This window comes from Maylandia zebra, linkage group LG8 (genome assembly GCF_041146795.1).
Source record: "Maylandia zebra isolate NMK-2024a linkage group LG8, Mzebra_GT3a, whole genome shotgun sequence".
Lineage (NCBI taxonomy): Eukaryota > Metazoa > Chordata > Actinopteri > Cichliformes > Cichlidae > Maylandia > Maylandia zebra.
In genome coordinates, this window is record NC_135174.1 from 832175 (window position 1) to 853245 (window position 21071).

Consider the following 21071-nt stretch of genomic DNA (forward strand, 5'->3'; position numbering starts at 1 on the left):
TGCACCAACATATCTGCAGATTCCTGTACAGCATGTTTATGTCATTTATCCAAGTGTCTGAGCCTCACAGTGGTCAAACATAAACAGTCCAATCAAACACACAACACACGTAACCTAAATGTAAAAACTGTCTATAAAAGCTTTGATGAAGATGAGCGCACACTTCCTGCCTCCAGTGTCCTGCATCCTTTTTTCTCAGTCTCTTACTCAGCCTTTACCTTTAGAAGTTAAACTTCCTCCCAGCATTGTTGTTTCTGCAACTTTCTCCACTATGTTCACCCTCGACATTCTCCTTCAGCATGTAACTGTTTGCATTCACCTCCAAAAGTTGATCCTGTTCATCTGGACGTAGCGTTTTCAGTGGGAGAAACGTTTCTTCGCTTTCTTTAGGAGCCTTTCAAGCTGGGATAACCACATTTACTCAGGGCCTTCTTGATGTTCTTCTGCCTCCCTGGCTGCTGTGTCTGTGGGGATGGTGTTCGCTCTGTGTGGTAGCGTCCTGATGACGCCCAGTTTGTGCTCCAGTGGATCATGAGAGTCAAACCTTAGATACTGATCCGTATGCGTAGGTTTACGGTACACGTCAGCTTTTAGATGTTCCACACTAATGGAAATCTGTTGGGGTGGGTACAGTTTCCTCTGCGGTGGGGTAGGGTGGGCTGCCCTGGGTCCTGTGGGGCTTGGCAGTGCTGCTGCAGTAGGCCCCGGTCTGGATGGACCTGGGCTCCCTTGCCTTGGTGGGTACCAGAGGACGGGGGTGCCTACTGGGGTCAGCGGGGGAGCTGGCCCTAGGGAGGGGCATCCACCCCTCCCTCCTTTTCCTCCTCATCCCCGGCTACCTCCCTCTTCCCGCTCCACCACACTCACCCACACAGGTAGGGCCTTGGGGTGCGGGTGTGTCACCAGGGTGCAGGGGAGATATCCCCTCCCCTCTGTTCCCTTCTGGCCACCTGTGCCTCAATTTTATCTCATAACTTAGACATCCACATTACTTACACTCTCATAACACACACATACATATAGGGCCTTGAGGGTGGGCACGTTAACGGCATCCAGTGGACGGTCTGTGTACTCAAACCTACCTCTGGCGCCGGTGCCCACCTCTCAACTTTAAATCCATGTAGACATTGAGGGTTCTCGGGAGGGGCCGTGCTAACACCTGCTGCTCTCTGGCAGCAGCACCATGCTCTCCCTTGTTTTAAATGCACTTTAGAACAACACGCAGCAACACTACACATGAGCGGGAGGAGGGAGGTATGGGGTCTTCACACACCCCCGTTCTCTACTAGCCATCGGGGCGGGGGGGCTGGGAGGAGATGTTAGCTGTCCGATTGGCCTCCCTGCTGCTCCGGAGCCTGGGACGGTCCGCTTGCCTCCACCCCGGGGGGAAGGGTAACATCTCTTGGGTCTGGGTTCTGCTTCCCCCTCTGGGGGCGAGGGTACCTGGACCCGGGGTATAGAGTATGTTTGGGGAGTGTGATTGTGTGTACATGTCCATTTATATCAATCCTTACGTTGGGTGAGTGCTGAGTGTTTGTATATGAGAGCATGGGGGTGGGAATGCATGTTTGTGTCTGTGTGTGCCTGTTTGTCTGTGTCTATATGTCAGGTCGGGTCTTAGACTCCACCTCTCTGGGAACTCCCAGGCCCTCCAAAGCCTATCTCCCCTCACCACACTCCCTGCTGGTGATTGATGCCCTCAGGGGTCGGTGCATTGGTGGTTCTTGGTGTCCGGGGCTGGGCGCTCAGGTATGTACCAGCTCACTCCCGGTGGCTACTTGGCGGGGCCTGGCGTCTGTTGCTCGGTCAGGCCTCCTCCGGGGTGCGGGGGGCCCTCGGGCCTCCGGCCTCTGGGCCTGCGGCTCGGTTCACTCTGGCACAGCTGGCTGCCGGCAGAGCCGGCGGGCACGCCGGTGCAGCCCCCTCTAGCTTCTGCTCGGTAGCTACTGGGTGACGCCTCGTCTGGGGATCCTCAGCCCTTCCCATGAGGGTGGCATGGATGCCCCTCCGGTGGTCCTCCTTGGGCTCTCGCACTCTGGGGCCTCTGGATGTCTGGGGCCTGGATCTCCTCCATGCCTGCTTCATGCTCTGGGGGACAGGGCTATGGCTCTCTACATCCTCTTGCAGACCGTTACATGTGGAAACCATTTGAATACAAGCGCGCTGATCCACACAGGTGTGCACACGGGTGTTCACTGTTCGTAGACTTAAATTACACCTTTCTTGGCTGCTACTTCAAAGCACATTGTGCGCTGTCTGTCCTGCTTGCTGCACAACAACATTCAATATTTAGTATTTACTGCTGTTTACACTTAGCTAGATTAACGTGATGGTGTTGTGTTTAGTATGTTGCTTTGGTTTTTTTTGCTTGTTTTCTATTCTTTTTCTCCCAACAGGCGACCGTGGCTCAGGGGGTTGGGAATCGCATCTGTAACCGGAAGGTCGCCGGTTCGATCCCCGGGCTCTCTGTCCTAGTCGTTGTGTCCCTGGGCAAGACACTTTACCCTACTTGCCTACTGGTGTTGGCCAGAGGGGCCGATGGCGCGATATGGCAGCCTCGCTTCTGTCAGTCTGCCCCAGAGCAGCTGTGGCTACAACTGTAGCTGCCTCCACTAGTGTATGAATGTGACAGTGAATGAATAGTGGTATTGTAAAGCGCTTTGGGTGCCTTGAAAAGCGCTATATAAATCCAATCCATTATTATAACAGGTGATCCAGGAGATTTTTTTTTCCCTTTCTCACTGTCCCTCTCCCCTTCTGTTTTTCTTTTCCTTCCTCTTTCTTTCTCCCTTTCCTATCTCTCACTCATGTCTGTCCCGTCTGTAACAACTGAAAATAAAATAAAATAAATAATAAAAACAAAGGTCGATCAAATGGACCAATATGGCAATGCCACGATGATCCATTTGGCAAAATAAATCCATTGGGTCTCCTTGTTGGTCTTCAGACAACAATTCTGACGGCTAAAAAACCAAAGGGGACAGGCAAAAAAAAAAAAAAAAAAGGGAAAAAAAGGAAATCTCACAGTCTAAGAAGGCTAACCTGCCACTTTTCATATCCTCCCTGGTGAATTTGATGAGTCGGTCCACCGAGTTAATGTGATCCGTGAATTGTGGTACGTCCTGAGATTTGATTTTCACCCAGGTGTCATCCACTTATCTGAACCAATGGCTTGGTGGTGCTCCAGGGTAGGATAGCAAAGCCCTCTTTTCCACTTCTTCCATGTACAAATTGGCCGCGATGGGTGAAACTGGCGAGCCCATGGCACACCCATGTTTCTGTCTGTTGAACTGACCCTTGTATGTGAAGTAGGTGGAATGAAGACACAGTTCAAACACACTTGGTCGATGCTGAGAGCGGTCCTGCTGCTGAGGTTGGGGTCATCCTGTAATCTCTTACGAACTACCTCCAACGCTTCTGTGACTGGGATGCAAGTGAAGAGAGATGTAACGTCGTACGACACCATGGTTTCATCTGCCTCCATCATGACATCTCTCACCTTCTCAATACAGGGTGTTCTGGAGGTGGTGTTCAGAGCTGCCCACCAGCGGGTTGAGGATCGAAGCCAGAAACTTGGAGATGTTATAGGTGACCGAGTTGATCATGCAGACAATTGGTCTTAAATTGTTCCTTCAGTGAGACTGAGAAGTCACTTGGATGAGTGACGAAACGTTTCTCCCACTGAAAACATCCAGATGAACAGAATCAACTTTTGGAGATTTACTTACCTGGATGATTGAGCATGCATCAAGATGTTTGCATTCACATGTAAGCCTAAAACTGTGCCATTCTTCACAACTCCATTTAAATCTGGCATTTTCATCAAAACCAGAAGACTCGGTGGGGTTTCCTGTTCGCTTATTTGCTGGACTATAAGCAGAGCGTGATGATGAGATCCTCTAATGAACTGCATCCTTCCCCGTATGTTGCCTCTTTTACCAGTGTCTCAGTGGACTTCAGCAGATGTTTCCTCATAAATACTTCCTGGGGACAGAGTATGTTGTCTGCCTCATGCTAGCTCATGGCTCAAAGCCTCATTGGCCGAGCAGCCGGTTAAACGGGCAGGAGCAGGCAGACCCACCTGTGCAGCTGTCTGCGGTGGAACACCAACAGAAAGGAAAGACTAGATAAAGGATGCTACAGAACAGAGAGATGGTAGAAAAGTGGGGGTAAGATAAAAGCCAGAAAGTTCCAGAAGTAATGAGAGCTAACAAACTAAAAAACAAAAGATTTGGAAAGATGTCTGTCAGAGAAAAGACTAAATAGACAACGATGTGCCTGCTGTGGGTGCTCGGCCCACATCAGTGTCATTCATGGACCTGACGGTCCAATCGCTAGCCGCTGAATCTTTGGGACACAGAGCATCATTCCATGCAACAACACCCCTTTTCACTCTCTTTGTGTTTATACATGCCTGCTTCATTTAATCAATTCAATTCATTTTTTTATAACGATTAGTAATAATTAAACTCTCTTCTATAGTGTGTCTCTTGTTCTGTCTTCCTCTGCTCTGATCTCTCCTTCTTTTAAGAAAATCATATTTACATGCATGTACCTTTACACAGTAACTAAAGGATGTCTGTGATTAAACACTATGGACGATGAAGCAAGGAGATAGAAATACTTAAAGTATTTAAATGGGGAGAAACGACCTCGTCCCTTTTTATTCTCTGACACAGTAAAAAGAAAAACGTCTGTAATCCAGCAGAGATTACACTGAGAGATAACAGTCAAACATATGGGCTCATCAGACGTTTTCCCACTTTCAGAGTTGAAGTATGAATAAATATCTACAAAAGTTTATCCGCATGACTGACTTATTGGACAGAAACGTACATGCAAATGCAAACTTTGAATCAGACAGTTAATCGATCTGAATTATTGATACTTGCTGGTTGGATTAGAGTTTTGGTTGTTATGGTCTGTGTTTTTGTCTGTCAGCTTTACGCCTTTCACATTTCTGCTAAAGCTTCTGTTTTTGTTTGGACTTTTAAGACTTGAAGACGAGGAAGTTTGTGTTTGTGGAGGTTATTAATAATTTTGTTTCCTCGTATTTTGGTCAGTTGTTGTTTCCTCTCTACCCACTCGAGTCCTTCTGTCAAGTGTCTGTGTTCAGTTTTTCCCTGTTAAGTTATTTCCTGTGTCATGTTAGTCCTTTGTAGCTTGTGCCTTGCTGATAATTTTACTTCCTTTGTTAATGCTGAACTAATGAATCAAACTATTCACTTTAGCTAAAGTTATTAAATTAGCTAAAGATTTGGGATGCTGTGTAAGACATAAATAAAGCTCAAATACAAAGGTTTGGACACCGTTTTGCATGTTTCCCTACTGTAGGGGTCTCTGCAAGCATGCAGGGCTCTGAGAGGGTCCAAGATGACAACTTTGGAATTCTACTAGAAACAGTCGATCATGTTTGTCAAAGCTGAATTCAACACAAACTACGCTAAATTAGTGTTTTTAGCTAACAGCTACAATAAACATAAAAGTTACTGTACGGCTATCACATGTTAACATGACGCTTCTTCTTATACATGTAATACATTTATTACCAACCTGAGAGTTTATCTGCTGGTCATTCGACATGACGAATAACTTCTGAGGTGTTAATCCAGCTCAAGATGCTGTAGATTCCCGTCAGTAACACTCTCGGTCCGCAGGTAAGACTGAGTTCTATTAATCTGCGCTCGATTATTCTGGAACCGGATGTAAGTCCCAAAAAGCTGAATTTTGGAACTGAAACTGAATGGTGAGAAGTGAAACTGAAATTATTCAAGAGCCACATTTTTAAAGGATAAAATACAGTTTCAAAGCAAATTAATTCATTTTCAAAATATAAAATTCAGTTTCAATTGAGTGACGATCACTTTCAAACCAATACATTGAATTTCAAATTAGGCTAATTTAAATTCATTTTTAAAAAGAATTTAGTGGAGAGGTAGGTAAGCAGGCATCAGTAGGAGATGTCCAGAACACCTCGCCCAAGAGCAGCCCATGGGATCATCAGATGCCCGAACCAACTCTAGTGGCTCCTTTTGACGTGGAGGAGCAGCGGCTCTACCTCATTCTTCGGTCACTACCCAGAGCTCGTAACCATATGAGGGACACAGATCGAGCAGCAAATTGACAGCTTCACATTTGTGCTCTGGTCTCGACTCACCACGATGGAGTGGTACACAGCGTCCACATCCATGCAGACGCCATCCCGATCCATCTGTCCATCTCTCACTTCCCTTCTCATACATGAACAGGACCCAGTGTACACAAACGCCTCCGTTTGCAGCAACATCTGGTCCCTGACCTGGAGTGAGCACTCCATCCTTTTCCAGCTGTGGACCATGGCCCCAGATTTGGAGGTGCTAATTCTCATCCCCACTGCTGCAAACCACTCCAGTTCAAACTGGAGGCCACCACCTGATAAAGCCAACAGAACCACATCATGAGCAAACAGCACAGATGAGCCTTCTGGGAACATTGGGAAAATGAATAATTTGATGTAAAACTTTCATTTTGATGATAGTTATTCAGCCTAATAATGTGATGGGAAGTTTGTTTCAGATCGTTATTAATCTTATCCAAAACAAAGTGAAGTGAACTAAACCCTGACCCTAACCATAGCCTCCTACATCTGAGAATTTGGGGGAGATAATATTCAGGTATGTGAGAGTCCCTGTGACCAAGGAAAAGTACAAATGTTGGGTTTCATGAGTTCTAATTTTATTGGAAAAACGATTATGTCCAATTTATAGAAAAGACTGATATTTGTGAATCATTTGTTATTTGATTAAATACTTCCTGAATTTGTCGGTTCTTCCAGATACAGTAATATTTCAACATGCCTGCTGTCTGCAGATGTACATCAGCTCTGTTTGGTTCATGTAACTCTGATGGAGAGGAAATATAGTTGGCTGTGGTCACACTGCAGTAATGATCCTGCTTTTACTTGACAAACTCGTTGGTGGACACCTCTGATCCATGTCATGGATTACATGTATGGTGTCATATGTACTGCACAGGCACATGCATGTAGGCTTTCTCTGACCTACAATAAATAACTCGGACTAAAATCTGTGAAACACTTTTTAAAGAACGCACACAGTCAGCTCCACTGTTGTGTGTGTCAGTTAACAGTTTATTGTGCTGATATTTGCAGCCATCTGCAAGGCTAAGCATGTGTGTCTACTTGAGAGAAGGTTAGTGAGTGTAATGAAATCAGTATTCGTTATTATTTTCTTTACATGGCTTGTCAAGGCGCTTTTTTATGATTTGGAGCTGACCCATAAGGATGCTGAACAATCATTTGGCTGTGGATTGATACGTTTTCTCTAAACTAATCCAACAAACATTTGATCCCGGACAGAGCGGTGAAATAACTGCTTTGTATTACTTTTGTCTGTACTAACAGATGTGATCCTCTGAACTCAGTTCATCATATTTTTTCATATTTTGATGCTTCATATGTTAGTGGCTGATCAAGCATGTCCTGTTTCAGTTTAGCAAATGCAGCAAATACATAAATAAATCCTAAGTCATGGATGCTGCAGAAGGACTGTGTGAATCTGCACTTGGCTGAGATGCTGTGCTGCACACATTAGTCTCCACATGACCGGCGAGGAGAAATATAGGAAAGCACTGCAGCCTGTCCATGAGCTTTTATTGGCCTTTATGATATTCATCAGTGGTTATTAGTAACAGTGCTGACCAATCCACTGCTTGACTTGATGGGCTGTGGAGTCTTTATTGGGTTCTTTGGACTCCTTGATGAGGAGCGCAATTAAGTTCAGTTTCCAAAGAGCCGTAGTAGAAATAGCTCTGGGTACTTTTCATTATTAAAGCCGATCAAGTTGAGGTTAAAAAATGAGCTTCAAAAAATTATTTTATTTTATTCAGTATGTTAGAGTTGGTCAAACCCATTTTAGCATGTTGTGCTGTTCATTTTTTATTGTTTTGTATTCATTTGGGGATTTTTGTTTATTTTGTGGTAATGTATTAGTCAAGCAATAAATGCATTAATAAATAAACAAAGATTTAAGTGTTGTGATCACACAGATCTCTAACTCCATAGCACTTGATGCACGCTCATTCATCCAGGGAAGTAAGTCCCAAAGGTTGATTCTGTTCATCTGGATGTTTTCAGGGGGAGAAACGTTTCATCATCATCAGGTGACGTCTTCAGTCTCAGCTGACTGCAGGTTTCCCCAAACTTATAAACAGGACATTTGCATAATGACTGAAACCAGCCCAGTGAAGGAACAATGGGCTGGGAGGTCAGTTCCTTCATCATTAATATGCAAATTAAATGACCATTGATCAACAACCACTGATCAATGGCCATGAGTCCCATTCACAGAGAGTTGGGGAATGGCTGCAATCACAGCATTGTAAGATGGTGACAGATGTACCCTCAGGCCCCCTCCTCCATTCAGAGATGGTCTTTCCCTCCTTGACTCCGCCCTCAAACCAGCGTTCCTCCCGGTCCAGGATGTTACATCCTCATCACTGAACGAGTGTCCACTGGCCTGTAGGTGTAAATAGGCTGCAGAGTCCTGGCCTGACGAGGTGGCTCTGCTGTGTTGTGCCATCCGCTTAGTCAGAGGTTGTTTGGTTTCCCTGATCTATGAATCCGATACTCCTGACACGTACGGGATCACTACAGGTTTTCTCTTAGGCAGCGGTTGTCTTTCTCTCCTGGATCGGAGCTTTCTTTAGGAGCCTTCCCAGCTTTGACAAAAGTCCAGCAGGGATAACCACATTTACTCGGGGCCTTCTTGATGTTCTTCTGCCTCCCTGGCTGCTGTGTCTGTGGGGATGGTGTTCGCTCTGTGTGGTAGCGTCCTGATGACGCCCAGTTTGTGCTCCAGTGGATGATGAGAGTCAAACCTAAGATACTGATCCGTAGGTGTAGGTTTACGGTACTTTTAGATGTCCCCCATTACTGATGGAAATCTCACAGTCTAAGAAGGCTAACCTGCCACTTTTCATATCCTCCCTGGTGAATTTGATGTGTCGGTCCACCGAGTTAATGTGATCCGTGAATTGTGGTACGTCCTGAGATTTGATTTTCACCCAGGTGTCATCCACTTATCTGAACCAATGACTTGGTGGTGTTCCAGGGTAGGATAGCAAAGCCCTCTTTTCCACTTCTTCCATGTACAAATTGGCCACGATGGGTGAAACTGGGGAGCCCATGGCACACCCATGTTTCTGTCTGTTGAACTGACCCTTGTATGTGAAGTAGGTGGAATGAAGACACAGTTCAAACACACTTGGTCGATGCTGAGAGCGGTCCTGCTGCTGAGGTTGGGGTCATCCTGTAATCTCTTACGAACTACCTCCAACGCTTCTGTGACTGGGATGCAAGTGAAGAGAGATGTAACGTCGTACGACACCATGGTTTCATCTGCCTCCATCATGACATCTCTCACCTTCTCAATACAGGGTGTTCTGGAGGTGGTGTTCAGAGCTGCCCACCAGCGGGTTGAGGATCGAAGCCAGAAACTTGGAGATGTTATAGGTGACCGAGTTGATCATGCAGACAATTGGTCTTAAATTGTTCCTTCAGTGAGACTGAAGAAGTCACTTGGATGAGTGACGAAACGTTTGTATACGAAATGTATACTAAAGTATGACAACATGAACTTTTGGCTGACTTCAGGTTTGCGGCATTTGATTGGAGTCTGGTCATTTCTGTTATACTGCAGTTAGCAGAGATGGGCAGTAACGCGTTACTTGTAACGCGTTACTGTAATCTGATTACTTTTTTCAGGTAACGAGTAAAGTAAGGGATTACTATTGCAAAAAGGGTAATTAGATTACCGTTACTTTCCTGTAGGAACGCTGCGTTACTGCGTTACTAAAACCGTGATTTTTTTTGCGAGTGTCTCACGACAGTGACGTAAGCGAGTGCGCTGTTAGTGACAACAGCTGTGTGCAGATCAACAATGGATCATATATCGAGTGCGGAGAGAGTATGAGCGTGCAGCGTTTAAAGCGTGGAAGTACTGACCTTACTTTGAGTTTGATTCCATAAAAAGTGACAAAAACATTAGCGTCCAAGCAAGCACCGAGTAGCTACGACGTGATGGGAAACTCACAGAGAAACTCGCGGATTCTTCCACTGACCGCGGCACACCTGCACCAGGGTAAACCTCCGCCTGCCCCACTCCTGCTTTACAGGTGAAAATAGAGCAACAGGACTGCTGAGTCTTTGACTTTATTTATGTTCTGCTGTGTTTTACTTGCATCTATTTGAAAGACTGAGTGTAAACACAAAACTATTTTATTTTATGAGCTGGAATGTGCAGAAAATAGGTTTAAATGTTAAACTAATTTCTTCCAGTCAGAGAATGGTGCATATAATTAAGTTTTTGCTTGATGCATAAAGTTAAAAGATTAAAACTAATAAAACAAGTTTTAAAAAGAGACTTTTCCATTTGATTACATTTTGTATGATGGATTATGCAGAGAAAGTAGAATTGTGCTGAAAGATCTATTTATCACCTACTCAGGTTGTAAATCGTGATTACTTTTTGGGGTAAGTAATCGGTAATTAGTTACTGATTACTTTTTTCAAGTAACAGTTAACACTGGCAGTTAACTTCTTAATGTCACAAGATGTCAAGATTAATAGAGGAACAAACAAGCCTGTATGTGGTGTCAGAGGGACAGATGCCTGGGCAACATGGTTTCAAAGACAGGATTGGAAGAGGCAATAAAATGGTCTGGAGTTGGACTGTAGTGAGCACAGCTGACTCACTAAAGATGACAGAGGGTGTAAATGTGTGCATGTATGTGTGAATGTGGAGGGACACTCAATTCAATTCAGTTTTATTTACACAGCACCAAATCACAACAACAGGTGCCTCAGGGTGACCGTTGTCATCGATTCACTCAAAGACCTCCAGCTTCCAGCTTTCCATATGCACAGCTCACTCTCCTTTTCCTCCATCTCTTCTGTTCTTGCCATCAGCGCATCGGGAGTAGCAGACTGAGCAGTAATCCCTCGCTCATTCAAACACACAAACACACACACACACACACACACACACGCACACACACACACACTGGACCATGAGGAATCCTCCCCACGATGGCTCAGAGGAGGAGCTGCAGTCAGACTGAATGTGATCCGTGTGTTTCAGAGAGGACAGCTTCGGTTATTTGCTCTCCTCCTGGCCCAGCAAACCGTTGTCACACTGAGTATTATGGATTTTAATCTAATTACATCCACAGACGAGCTCCTTCATCTGCTCACTCAGTGGCTCGTCTCTTACAGCTACTTAATTAAAGGCTGTGCTTGTGCGAGATCTTAATAAAAGTTTGTGACAGGTTTAGTTAAACACACTGAAACGTTGCTTCCAGCTGCTAAATTACTCTTTCATCTTCTGTAGTCGGAGAGAAAAGAGTCTTTCAAACTCAGGTGACTCCAGTAATCCATAAGAAATGTGAATAACTTTCATTGATATATGCAAAAATACAGAAACTCTGAATATTCCTGTTTAAAACGGAATATTTAACTTTTTTTTTCATATTTATTTTCTTTTTCATTCCTTTATTTGACTTATATTTTTACTGTTCTTGAATATCTGCTAGTACTGAGTTTGATTCACTATTTAACAATAGCTGAGTTTGAAATAGGTGGAAATTCTGCGGCTGACACTAGAAGACATTTATGTTGGAACAGAAAGCAAACAGCCTCCAATGTTTCATCTTAACTAGAACAAAGTGTTTGGGTTCAGTGTGTGACTTTGTCCTTGCCCCTCACTTTACATTATTGTAAAGGTTGTGAAACTGACGGGAGATCTTCGCATTTTCTCCCTCCCCTTATCTTTCCTGCTCGGCTTTCTCATGTCTCTGTCTAGTCTTGTCTGCTTCTCTCCTGGAAGAGTCTCACAAAACTTCTCTAAAACCTAAAAGAGAAATTATGGATTTGATCAACTGGTCCCTGAATGCAACTGACACCCTCCTCTCGACGAGAAGCCTGGGAGAGCCCATTGAAGACATCTATCATTTTGGAACCATGATAACGGGGTTCTTGCTGATCGGCGCTGGCTTGGCCCTGGCTTATCGAAGAATACAGAAAGCGGAAACAGCCGATCAAATCCCCACAAGGCTGCTCGCTATGTGTTGATTGGAACGATGGAGTGAGCCGTGGCTTCTCAGAATGGGCTCATCAGACGCAGCACGGAGGACATCTTGGAGAAGCTTGCGGCTGCTGTGAGTGCTGAGACTCTGACAACATTGTGGACAGGCTCACGGCTGTCGTGAACACTCGTGCTCTATGAGCAAACTGGATAACATCGTGGAGAGGATCACTGCTCTCCAATGGGAATGGTGAGGAACCAGTGATGGACATTAGATCGACTGTGAAATTGACATGCAGGGGTTCACACTAAAGCAAGAACACCACCACTATTTCATGCGGCTACCATATCAGCGCCAGCTGTGGTCTCAAGGCTGGGTCTGAATATACTGTGTTTAGACTCTTCGTTCCAAACGCCCTCGTGTGCTTATCTCCGAGGCCGAGTCTGGGCCCAGCGCTGGATGCATAGCTGCAGGGCAGGATGGCTGTGTCTGCATCGGCTTACTTCTCAGTCCTCACCCACCCCTGTTGCCTGTGACGTGCTTCATGGTGTTGTGATGTGGACATTTATGCGCTCTTTGTGCAGAAGAGCACATTTGTTTCCTGTTCTCATGCTGTCCCCCACAGGAGCCCAGCATGAGTAGAGGTCTCTTTTCCCCCTCCTCGACCATTGTATTTTACATTTCAGTGTTTTTCAATAATACTACCGGTCTCCGGCCTGTCTCCCCATTCTGCTGCAGGGCAGCTTGCATGTGACAAATACTGGCTTTCTTGAGATTCCTTAAAGTTTATCATACAAGCTAACATTTATTCATAGCTAATTCTTCAGTTCAGGCTGCTGCCACTTTAATAGTATGAATGCATCCACAAAGGAAGCATTATCCAATCAGAGAATACTAATTGGTGAACACAGTGAGGGGCCACATCAAAGAGGGGCCGTGGACACCATCCATAACAATACGTTTAATGTTTTTTTATGAATGTTTATCATTGAGTCGTTTAGGTGACAGTGTCTGTAAGGTAAATATCTCTCTCTTCTACAAAAGTCTTGATGTCCTTCCCGGCGTCGTGTTCAATACCACAAACATGTAGAGGAGCAGCCTCATGTTTCATATCACTGAAGTGGACAGCTGTTGGATAATATGTTCACTCTTCCTATGTTTTCATTTGATACAGTAGTTTTTCCATTTACACACCTACCAGCACAGCAGGTAGGTGTGCTGGTAGGTGTAAATAAAAACAACATTTTAACAATAAGAAGTTTGTCTACACATTTCTCCTCTCAGTTTAGGAGGTTGACTTTTTATTTAGTCACTGCAGGCCTTCACCTTCACACATCAAACAGAGCTTAAAAACAGTAACACATGAAAGACAGTCCGGTTTTTATTAAACAGACGAAAGAGGCAAAACTTTTTGCCGTAGTCTTTGAGGTTGAAGTGGGTCTGTGTTTTTTGTCTTGTGTTCAGCATTGGAACAAATGCAGGTGTCGAAGAGTTACGGTCGTGGTACTTCAGCATCAAGCTACCACTACAGAAGACAAGCGAGCATAAAGCTGTAACACGCTGTGGCAGCTCATTTCAAATTCAGCGCTTCTATCAGCTCAACACTAATTCAAACACAAACCGTTTGTGTGCAGTTTGTCTCACAGTGTGTTGCAGCTGAAGGTCTAGCTGCTGTATTTGACAGGGAGAGAAAAGAAAGAGCGCTAAGTTCACTCAGAGATGGAGAAAGATAAGAAAGAAGGAGAGGAGAGAGCTTAGAGTTAAAGCATGCTCAGTGGGGTTTGATAAAGTGTAAATTTAAGCTTACACTTAAGTCCTCGTGTTTTTAAATCAGATATTGGTTTGTTTTCATGTTGCAAACTAACCTGGATTAAATGTTTTAATTAAAGGTCCTCGTAGGTTGGTTTGCTGCTCTGTCATGGGTTTGCTGAATGGACTGATTCTTATGCAGTGCTTCTCCTCTCTCAGTATTCAAAGCTGTTAATACAACCTGCCACATTCACTCTCTTCTATGATTTTAAGTCCTTACTGACTAACATTCACACTCTGGTGGAGCAACTTAGACATATTTTAAGATGCAGACTAGGGGAATCGAACCACCGGCCTTTCGACCAGTAGAGGACCTGCTCAACCTCCTGAGCTACAGCCGCCCCAGCTTACCACAGAGTCAAAGTAACGAACAGTGTGTGGCTGGTGCTCAGTGGCTGTGCTGCTCATGGTCAGGCTACATAACGGGCTTTTCCCTCCTCACCATCTTCATACAGTTTAATATAAATACAGCATGAACAGTGCAGAGGACAAACACCAGGACAACTTATAAAACATCTGCTCGAATTCAGGTGTTTAAATCCACAAAGAGCAGAGACCAGCTGATCACAGCCTGTAGACTAGGACCGGAGCTCTCAGTAGAAATTATTGTGCGCTGTGTCCCACTTCAGCCACTTCCCTGCTCATTTTCCTGTTGGAGGCAAAGTCAGCCTTTAAAATGTAACAGAAAATAAAGCTGCTTATTATTCCCCCTCTTTCTCTCTGATCAGGTTCTATTTCACTGCTTCAACCTGGTTCAGAGTTCAATCACAATGAAAGAGTAGACTAACATAATTTTGTTTTTCTATCTACTAATATTACTTCATTGTGATTAATATAACACTAAGTTAGTAGTAGGTGGTAGAAGTGTACTTTGTACTTTTACTTGAGTAAAGAAGTTGTTTAAGTATTTTATCTTTTACTGGAGTACTTTTTAACACAGCTCAGCTGTACTCGCCACCTTTGCTTGGCACCATTGTTTGTGGAAGAATCAATACAGAGAGGATCTCCCAGTCTTCTTTTGAAAGTAATTCATCACGTTTGAAACACTGAGTTTCCTCAGCTCTGTGATGACTTGAACAAATCTCATTCCCCCTGTAAGGAAGAGGACTCCCTTACTGCATTTATTTATATAAGATAAGATAAGATAAGATAACCTTTATTAGTCCCACACGTGGGAAATTTGTTTTGTCACAGCAGGAAGTGGACAGTGCAAAAGTTATGACGCAAAAATTAGAATACAATAAGAATAAATACAGTACACAGCTGTACAGAATAGAATAAAATAAAATACTATATACAGTAGAATAAAATAAAATAAATATACAATAAGATAAAAATAGAATACAAATACAAATACTATATACAACTGAGTAAAAATACAACGATGACAGAAAGGATTATTGCACTTAGTATTATTGCATATGTATGGATGTGTGTGCTTGATCAGTTAAAGTCTTTATTATGGAGTCTGACAGCAGTGGGGAGGAAAGACCTGTGAAATCTCTCCGTCCCACACCGTGGGTGCCGCAGTCTCCCACTGAAGGAGCTGCTCAGTGCTGTCACAGTCTGCTGCATGGGGTGGGAGATGTTGTCCATCAGGGATGACAGCTTAGCCGCCGTTCTCCTGTCACTCACCACCTCCACTGGGTCCAGAGGGCATCCTAGAACAGAGCTGGCCCTTCGGATCACCCTGTTCAGTCTCTTCCTGTCCCCAGCAGAGATGCTGCCGCCCCAGCAGACCACACCATAAAAGATAGCAGAAGCCACCACAGAGTCATAGAAGGTCTTCAGGAGTGGGCCCTCCACTCCAAACGACCTGAGTCTCCGCAGCAGGTACAGCCTGCTCTGCCCTTTCCTGTAGAGGGCGTCTGAGTTATGAGTCCAGTCCAGTCTATTGTTCAGATGAACACCAAGGTACCTGTAGCTGTCCACAGCCTCAATGTCCATACCTTGGATGTTCAGTGGTTGCAGTGGAGAATGCTTGTGCCTGCGGAAGTCTACCACCAGTTCCTTGGTTTTACTGGCGTTGATCTGGAGGTAGTTCAGCTGGCACCAGTCCACAAAGTCTTGGGTCAGACCTCTGTACTCCTTGTCGTCCCCATCAGTGATGAGGCCGACTATTGCAGAGTCATCAGAGAACTTCTGCAGGAAGCACTGGGTGGAATTGTGGGAGAAGTCTGCAGTGTAGATGGTGAAGAGGAACGGAGCCAGAACCGTTCCCTGTGGGGCCCCCGTACTGCAGACGACCCTGTCCGACACACAGCCCTGAGTCCTCACATACTGTGGTCGGTCGGTGAGGTAGTCCAGGATCCAGGTAGTGAGGTGATGGTCCACTCCAGAGTTCACCAGCTTGTCCTTCAGAACCGAGGGAAGAATAGTGTTGAAGGCACTGGAGAAATCAAAGAACATGATTCTCACAGTGCTTCCAGCGGTCTCCAGGTGAGCGAGGGAACGATGTAGGAGGTGAATGACGGCATCATCCGCTCCAATGCCAGGCTGGTAGGCAAACTGAAGTGGGTCCAGTGATGAGCTTGTTAGGCGCCGAAGCTGAGCCAGGACCAACCGCTCCAGGGTCTTCATCAGGTGGGATGTCAGAGCTACCGGCCTGTAGCTGTTGAGGTCCTTGGGGCGTGAAGTCTTTGGCACTGGTACAACACAGGAGGTTTTCCAGAGCTGTGGGACTCTTCCCAACCTCAGGCTCAGGTTGAAGAGGTGCTCCATCACCATCATATTATATGTATAGCACTTTAGAGCACACCTTTCACTTTATTAAAAGCACCTTATCAAGCACTTTATGAGCATTGCACTTTAAGCATGGATTTGCACACAAGAAGTTTAAATATTTATTGACTATTTATTGGGAATTTTAAAATCAGTTGGTAGCCTTATTTCAGATCCTGCACAGCTGCTCCTCGTCAAGGAATGTGGTGGTTGTCTGTCAGGAGAGAAGAATGGTGATTGAGATTGTGATTAAGGTTTACCAGTAAGGAAAACTAATACAAATGTGTGTGTGAAATCTAGGGATAAAAGTGGTGCAATAAGTGTTTGTAAGTTAATGATTACTCACCTTTCTTGCCTGTGTCCTCTTCAAGGTGTTTGGGCAAATGTTTCCCCGGGGGTCCAGACACCATTTAAAGGTTCCGGGAGAGACCATTGGTAAAGAGAGTGTGGTGAATCTTGTTGTGCTTTGGTTTCTGGGTTTTTATAATACTGGGTTTGGTGTAACATTAAAGTGTGAAATATCTATTAATATGTAAATGTGAAATGTATTTATGTATTTATTTATTCTTATTGATATATTGTATACTGTGGTGGAAGGTTGGGATTTAAGAATTTACCTGAGAGTGGAATAATGGTTTAGTCTGTGATAGCTGAACATATTTAAGGCTGCCAGTTGTCATTAGAGGATGGATTTTTGTGCTGTGAAGAAGCTCGACAAGTTAATTGTTGTAAGGAGAGCTGTATAGCAAATAAATACTTTGTTCCACTACACTTGCCTCGGTCCGTCTCACTGTGTTTCCAGCCGCTAAGGGCCGCCCTGTTACACCCCCCAGTTTATTTCATATCTGTTACGAGGACAATGTGGTCTGCTTATGAAAATTCCAGTGGAGATCGTCCAAACGTCTCGGGTCTTCTTGTCTCCCAACGATGTGAGGTCAGAGGTTGGAAAGGCCGTCTGACTCCACAGCCCACAGCCAAAGGGATCCACTGTCTCTGTGAGGCTTGATTTTCCTTTGCAAACAACAGTACAGGAAGGAGCAGGGTTTACAGAGAGACGTTATCTGCCCACCGTGGTCACAGAATATAGTCACAACATTATGTATAAAACATGAGGAGTATAGTAAAACAAGTATATCTTGTATAGAAAGATTATATGGAGCCAGAACAGGATACCGTGGAGCTTTTATTCAATCAGATCAGCTCGACACAGAGAAGAGCAGAACTCTGCATCGCACACTGGAGGCCTTTGTTCTGGAGTCACTGCAGGGACACACGGAGGAACTCGTACTGTTGTTGGACTGGCATCCAGATCCCTGCAGCCTCAGCAGTGTGTGTGTGTGTGTGTGTGTGTGTCTGTGCATTTGTGTGTGTTTGTGCATGTGTGTGTGTGTGTCTGCGTGTACAGGTTCTTACTATCTTGGTGGGGACCAAAATCCCATGGGGTTGAAGGCATTTTTGAGACTCAAAATGTGGTTTTAGTGTCAGGGTTACAATTAGGTTATGTTAGGGTTATGTTAATGGGATGTCCCCACGAAGACAGCAAACCAGACACAACTTTGCTTTACAGGATTACAAATATGTGATATTGTGTTGTAAGCAGTGCCTGCCGTGAAGTGTCCTGTTAACAAAAGCTGAGAGGCTAGCAGCTTTCTTTTTGTTGTTTGCACACGTGCTGTTGGATTAACTTGTTTTCTTTGATGGGAGACTGACAGCAAACCAGGGTGCTAAACAAACCATTCACTGCTCTGTTTATTGTGAGTTAACAGGCTAAGTGACTCTCAGCAGAGGAGGTTCACTTACTAAACAGCAGTGCAGGGACTAATACAGTAACTACGTTATTATTGTGGTAACAAGCACGGTAACTAGTTATTATGCCGAAATCAGGAACACGTTAATCGTTACTGGGATTTAGATAGGCTCGTTATTCGTTTGTGTGGTAGCTATCACGGAGCTTCCACAGATTCAGTAACATTAGTAAGTGGTGGAGGACAGCAGGTGGATGAGGGAGAGAGGGAAACATGAAGATGAAACCAGGAGACGTCCTTACTGAATCATCAGAGCTGAACAGGTGATGGAGAAACAGGTTTACCTTTTAGGTGACATGAATGAGTTGAAGGGAAGTTACGAACTGTTTCTGAGAGACAAATAACACCAGGATCCTTTTTTAGGTAGCTGACAGCTGGTAACTGTGCAGGGGCGGGTCTAGCAAAGTGTTGCCAGGGGGCCAGGGAGGGCATTAACAGGGAGAGGGGGGCACAAAGAAATACTTTCTTATTCTCATTTAAAATGTCTCACTTTTATTAAATAATTATCTGAATCTTACAACAAACTATTGATAGATTGATACATATATACCATCAGAACAGTGTCCATCACTGTCACAACAGCGTTTGTTTGCATCCAAAGGCTTTATGATTTTTCCTATAATGGTGGGCCAGTCTCTAGTCAAAATGCTCGGGCTGATTTTTTGTCCCAGTCCAGCCCTGTATGCAGATGAGCATACAGGGCTAAAGAACACTGCTAAACAGTTTGACCAACATTTATGATGTAAAGGAGTTGGAGTGTAAAATGATGAAAGAGGAATGTTTTTACCATATTTATCACTTCTAGTGCACTTTAAAAACAACAACACCAAATATAAAAGACAAACACGGACCAGATGGTAAAAGAAGACCTAAGTAATGTTTCAATGTTGTGTTTGGACAGAGGAGGCTTGAACTCTGACAGTTGCTTCAACTGGAAAAAGCAGGATTTTCCCACAGGACTCACATGAGGATGAAACTGTAGAGAAGGATCCGTTTTCACAGCTAAGTTAATGGATTTCTCATATGGAGCCAGAAAGGGACGCTCGATGCAGGGGGGCTGCTAGTGCAACTGGGTATAAACATCATGACTTCTGCCTTATTCTCATTAAACTTCAACCGATTTAGTGCAATCTCCTGATGTCAATGATGCAGTCAAGGACAGGCTGGACAGAGGATGCACCAGTGCTTCAGTGGAAAATGCACTTGAAAGTTGTTTGCATAACAATGAAAGGAAACATTATGTCTCAGAAAAATAGTGCCACTTATGCCCAAGCTGTAGCTCATGTGGTGATTCTTCGTACTCTTTTCAAAGGTTTTAATATTTGCTCTTAAAGCTCTCCATGGTTTGGCTTCAGGTTACACTTCAGATCTGCTTAGCCTGCACCTCCCACTCGAACTCTGCGCTCCTCCAGTCAGATGCTTTTATTAGTTCGACGCTCCCAGTTAAAATCTAGAGGCGACAGATCTGAAAACTCTGCATCACCAATTTTCACATTGACATCAGATAAACCAGAAGCTAAAACAGGATCCAGAGTGGGCCCACGTTCCTGAGTGGGACCACTTACAGATTGAAATAGATTAAGAGTCCACTATATCTCCTTCACCAGAGGTTTCAAACTAACATGAATATTAAAGTCCCAACAATTTAACCATAATTTCACCCGAGAGACAGAAGTCAGTTAAAAAGTCCCTATTAAATGTTGGTGAAAGGTGAACTATCACACAGCAGTGCAGGAGAGTGACTCGAAAAGGTTTCATTCAAAGCAGCAGAAAGAGACGGGAGGCGACGACTGTTTACGGGCAAAGTTCAGTGGCTCGATCTCCACCACGACCCGCGGACTAAGGCTGGACTCACCAGGAGACATCCAGGTGTCAGTGACGCAAAATAAATCCAGTCCATGGGACGTGAAGAACAAAAGTACTGTTTGTGACTAACCTGGCATTTAGCAGACACTATTGTTTTGGCTCTGTTTGTTTGTTTGTTTGTTTACGCAGTTTGTTTGTAAATGCTTTAAAATAACAGTATGGCACATATTACATGGCATGGACACATGTTGTCCAAGAGGGGGAGGAGCTGGATCTGACTGATGTAAAGAAGGAGTAGAGGGGTACAGACAACAGGAAACATGTGGATACTGTCTCGGGATTGTTTTATTACCAGCCGCTTACTGTTTGAAACACATTAAGTATTATTGTTATCAGTGACTTTATATCGTGAATAAGAAGAAATGACTTTCACTTTTGCAGAAACCAAGCCAGGAAGTGGTCTGTGCAAACCAGGAACCATTGCTTTGTTTGGTAACGTGGTGTACAGCGATCTACTCAACGAGCACTTGTGGCACTTTGGGCTTCCCGTCATCACCAGACTGGTCAGTTTTTTTTTCTCTTCCTGTTTAATCTTTCTTCTTCTTCCTGTTTACTGTGAGCTGCTCCTGCTTATTTGAATCTGTACTTGAAGTCCACGTGTCGAAATGTACTCACTACATAGCAGCTGTAAAACCTCTAACATAATTACACACACAGACACACACACACACAGACACACAGCTCACTCCTTGATTTCACTCAGTTGTTGACATTTGATGAGCCTGTGTGGTGCTCCATGGCCTTCAGGAGCTTTTCTTTGGATTGAGCTTGTTTATTAATTTGTTGTCT

At 44.4% G+C, this 21071-nt stretch overlaps 1 protein-coding gene across 5 annotated transcripts in view; it reads left to right on the plus strand.

Annotated features, from left to right (window-relative positions):
- rbfox3a (RNA binding fox-1 homolog 3a) overlaps nt 1–21071 on the plus strand; it is a 595842-nt gene that overhangs the window by 351369 nt on the left and 223402 nt on the right. For all 5 annotated transcript variants that reach the window (XM_076887148.1, XM_076887145.1, XM_076887144.1 and 2 more), the window contains exon 4: nt 20664–20785. In XM_076887148.1, coding sequence (XP_076743263.1) covers nt 20664–20785 — 122 coding nt within the window. The remainder of the gene's footprint in view (nt 1–20663; nt 20786–21071) is intronic.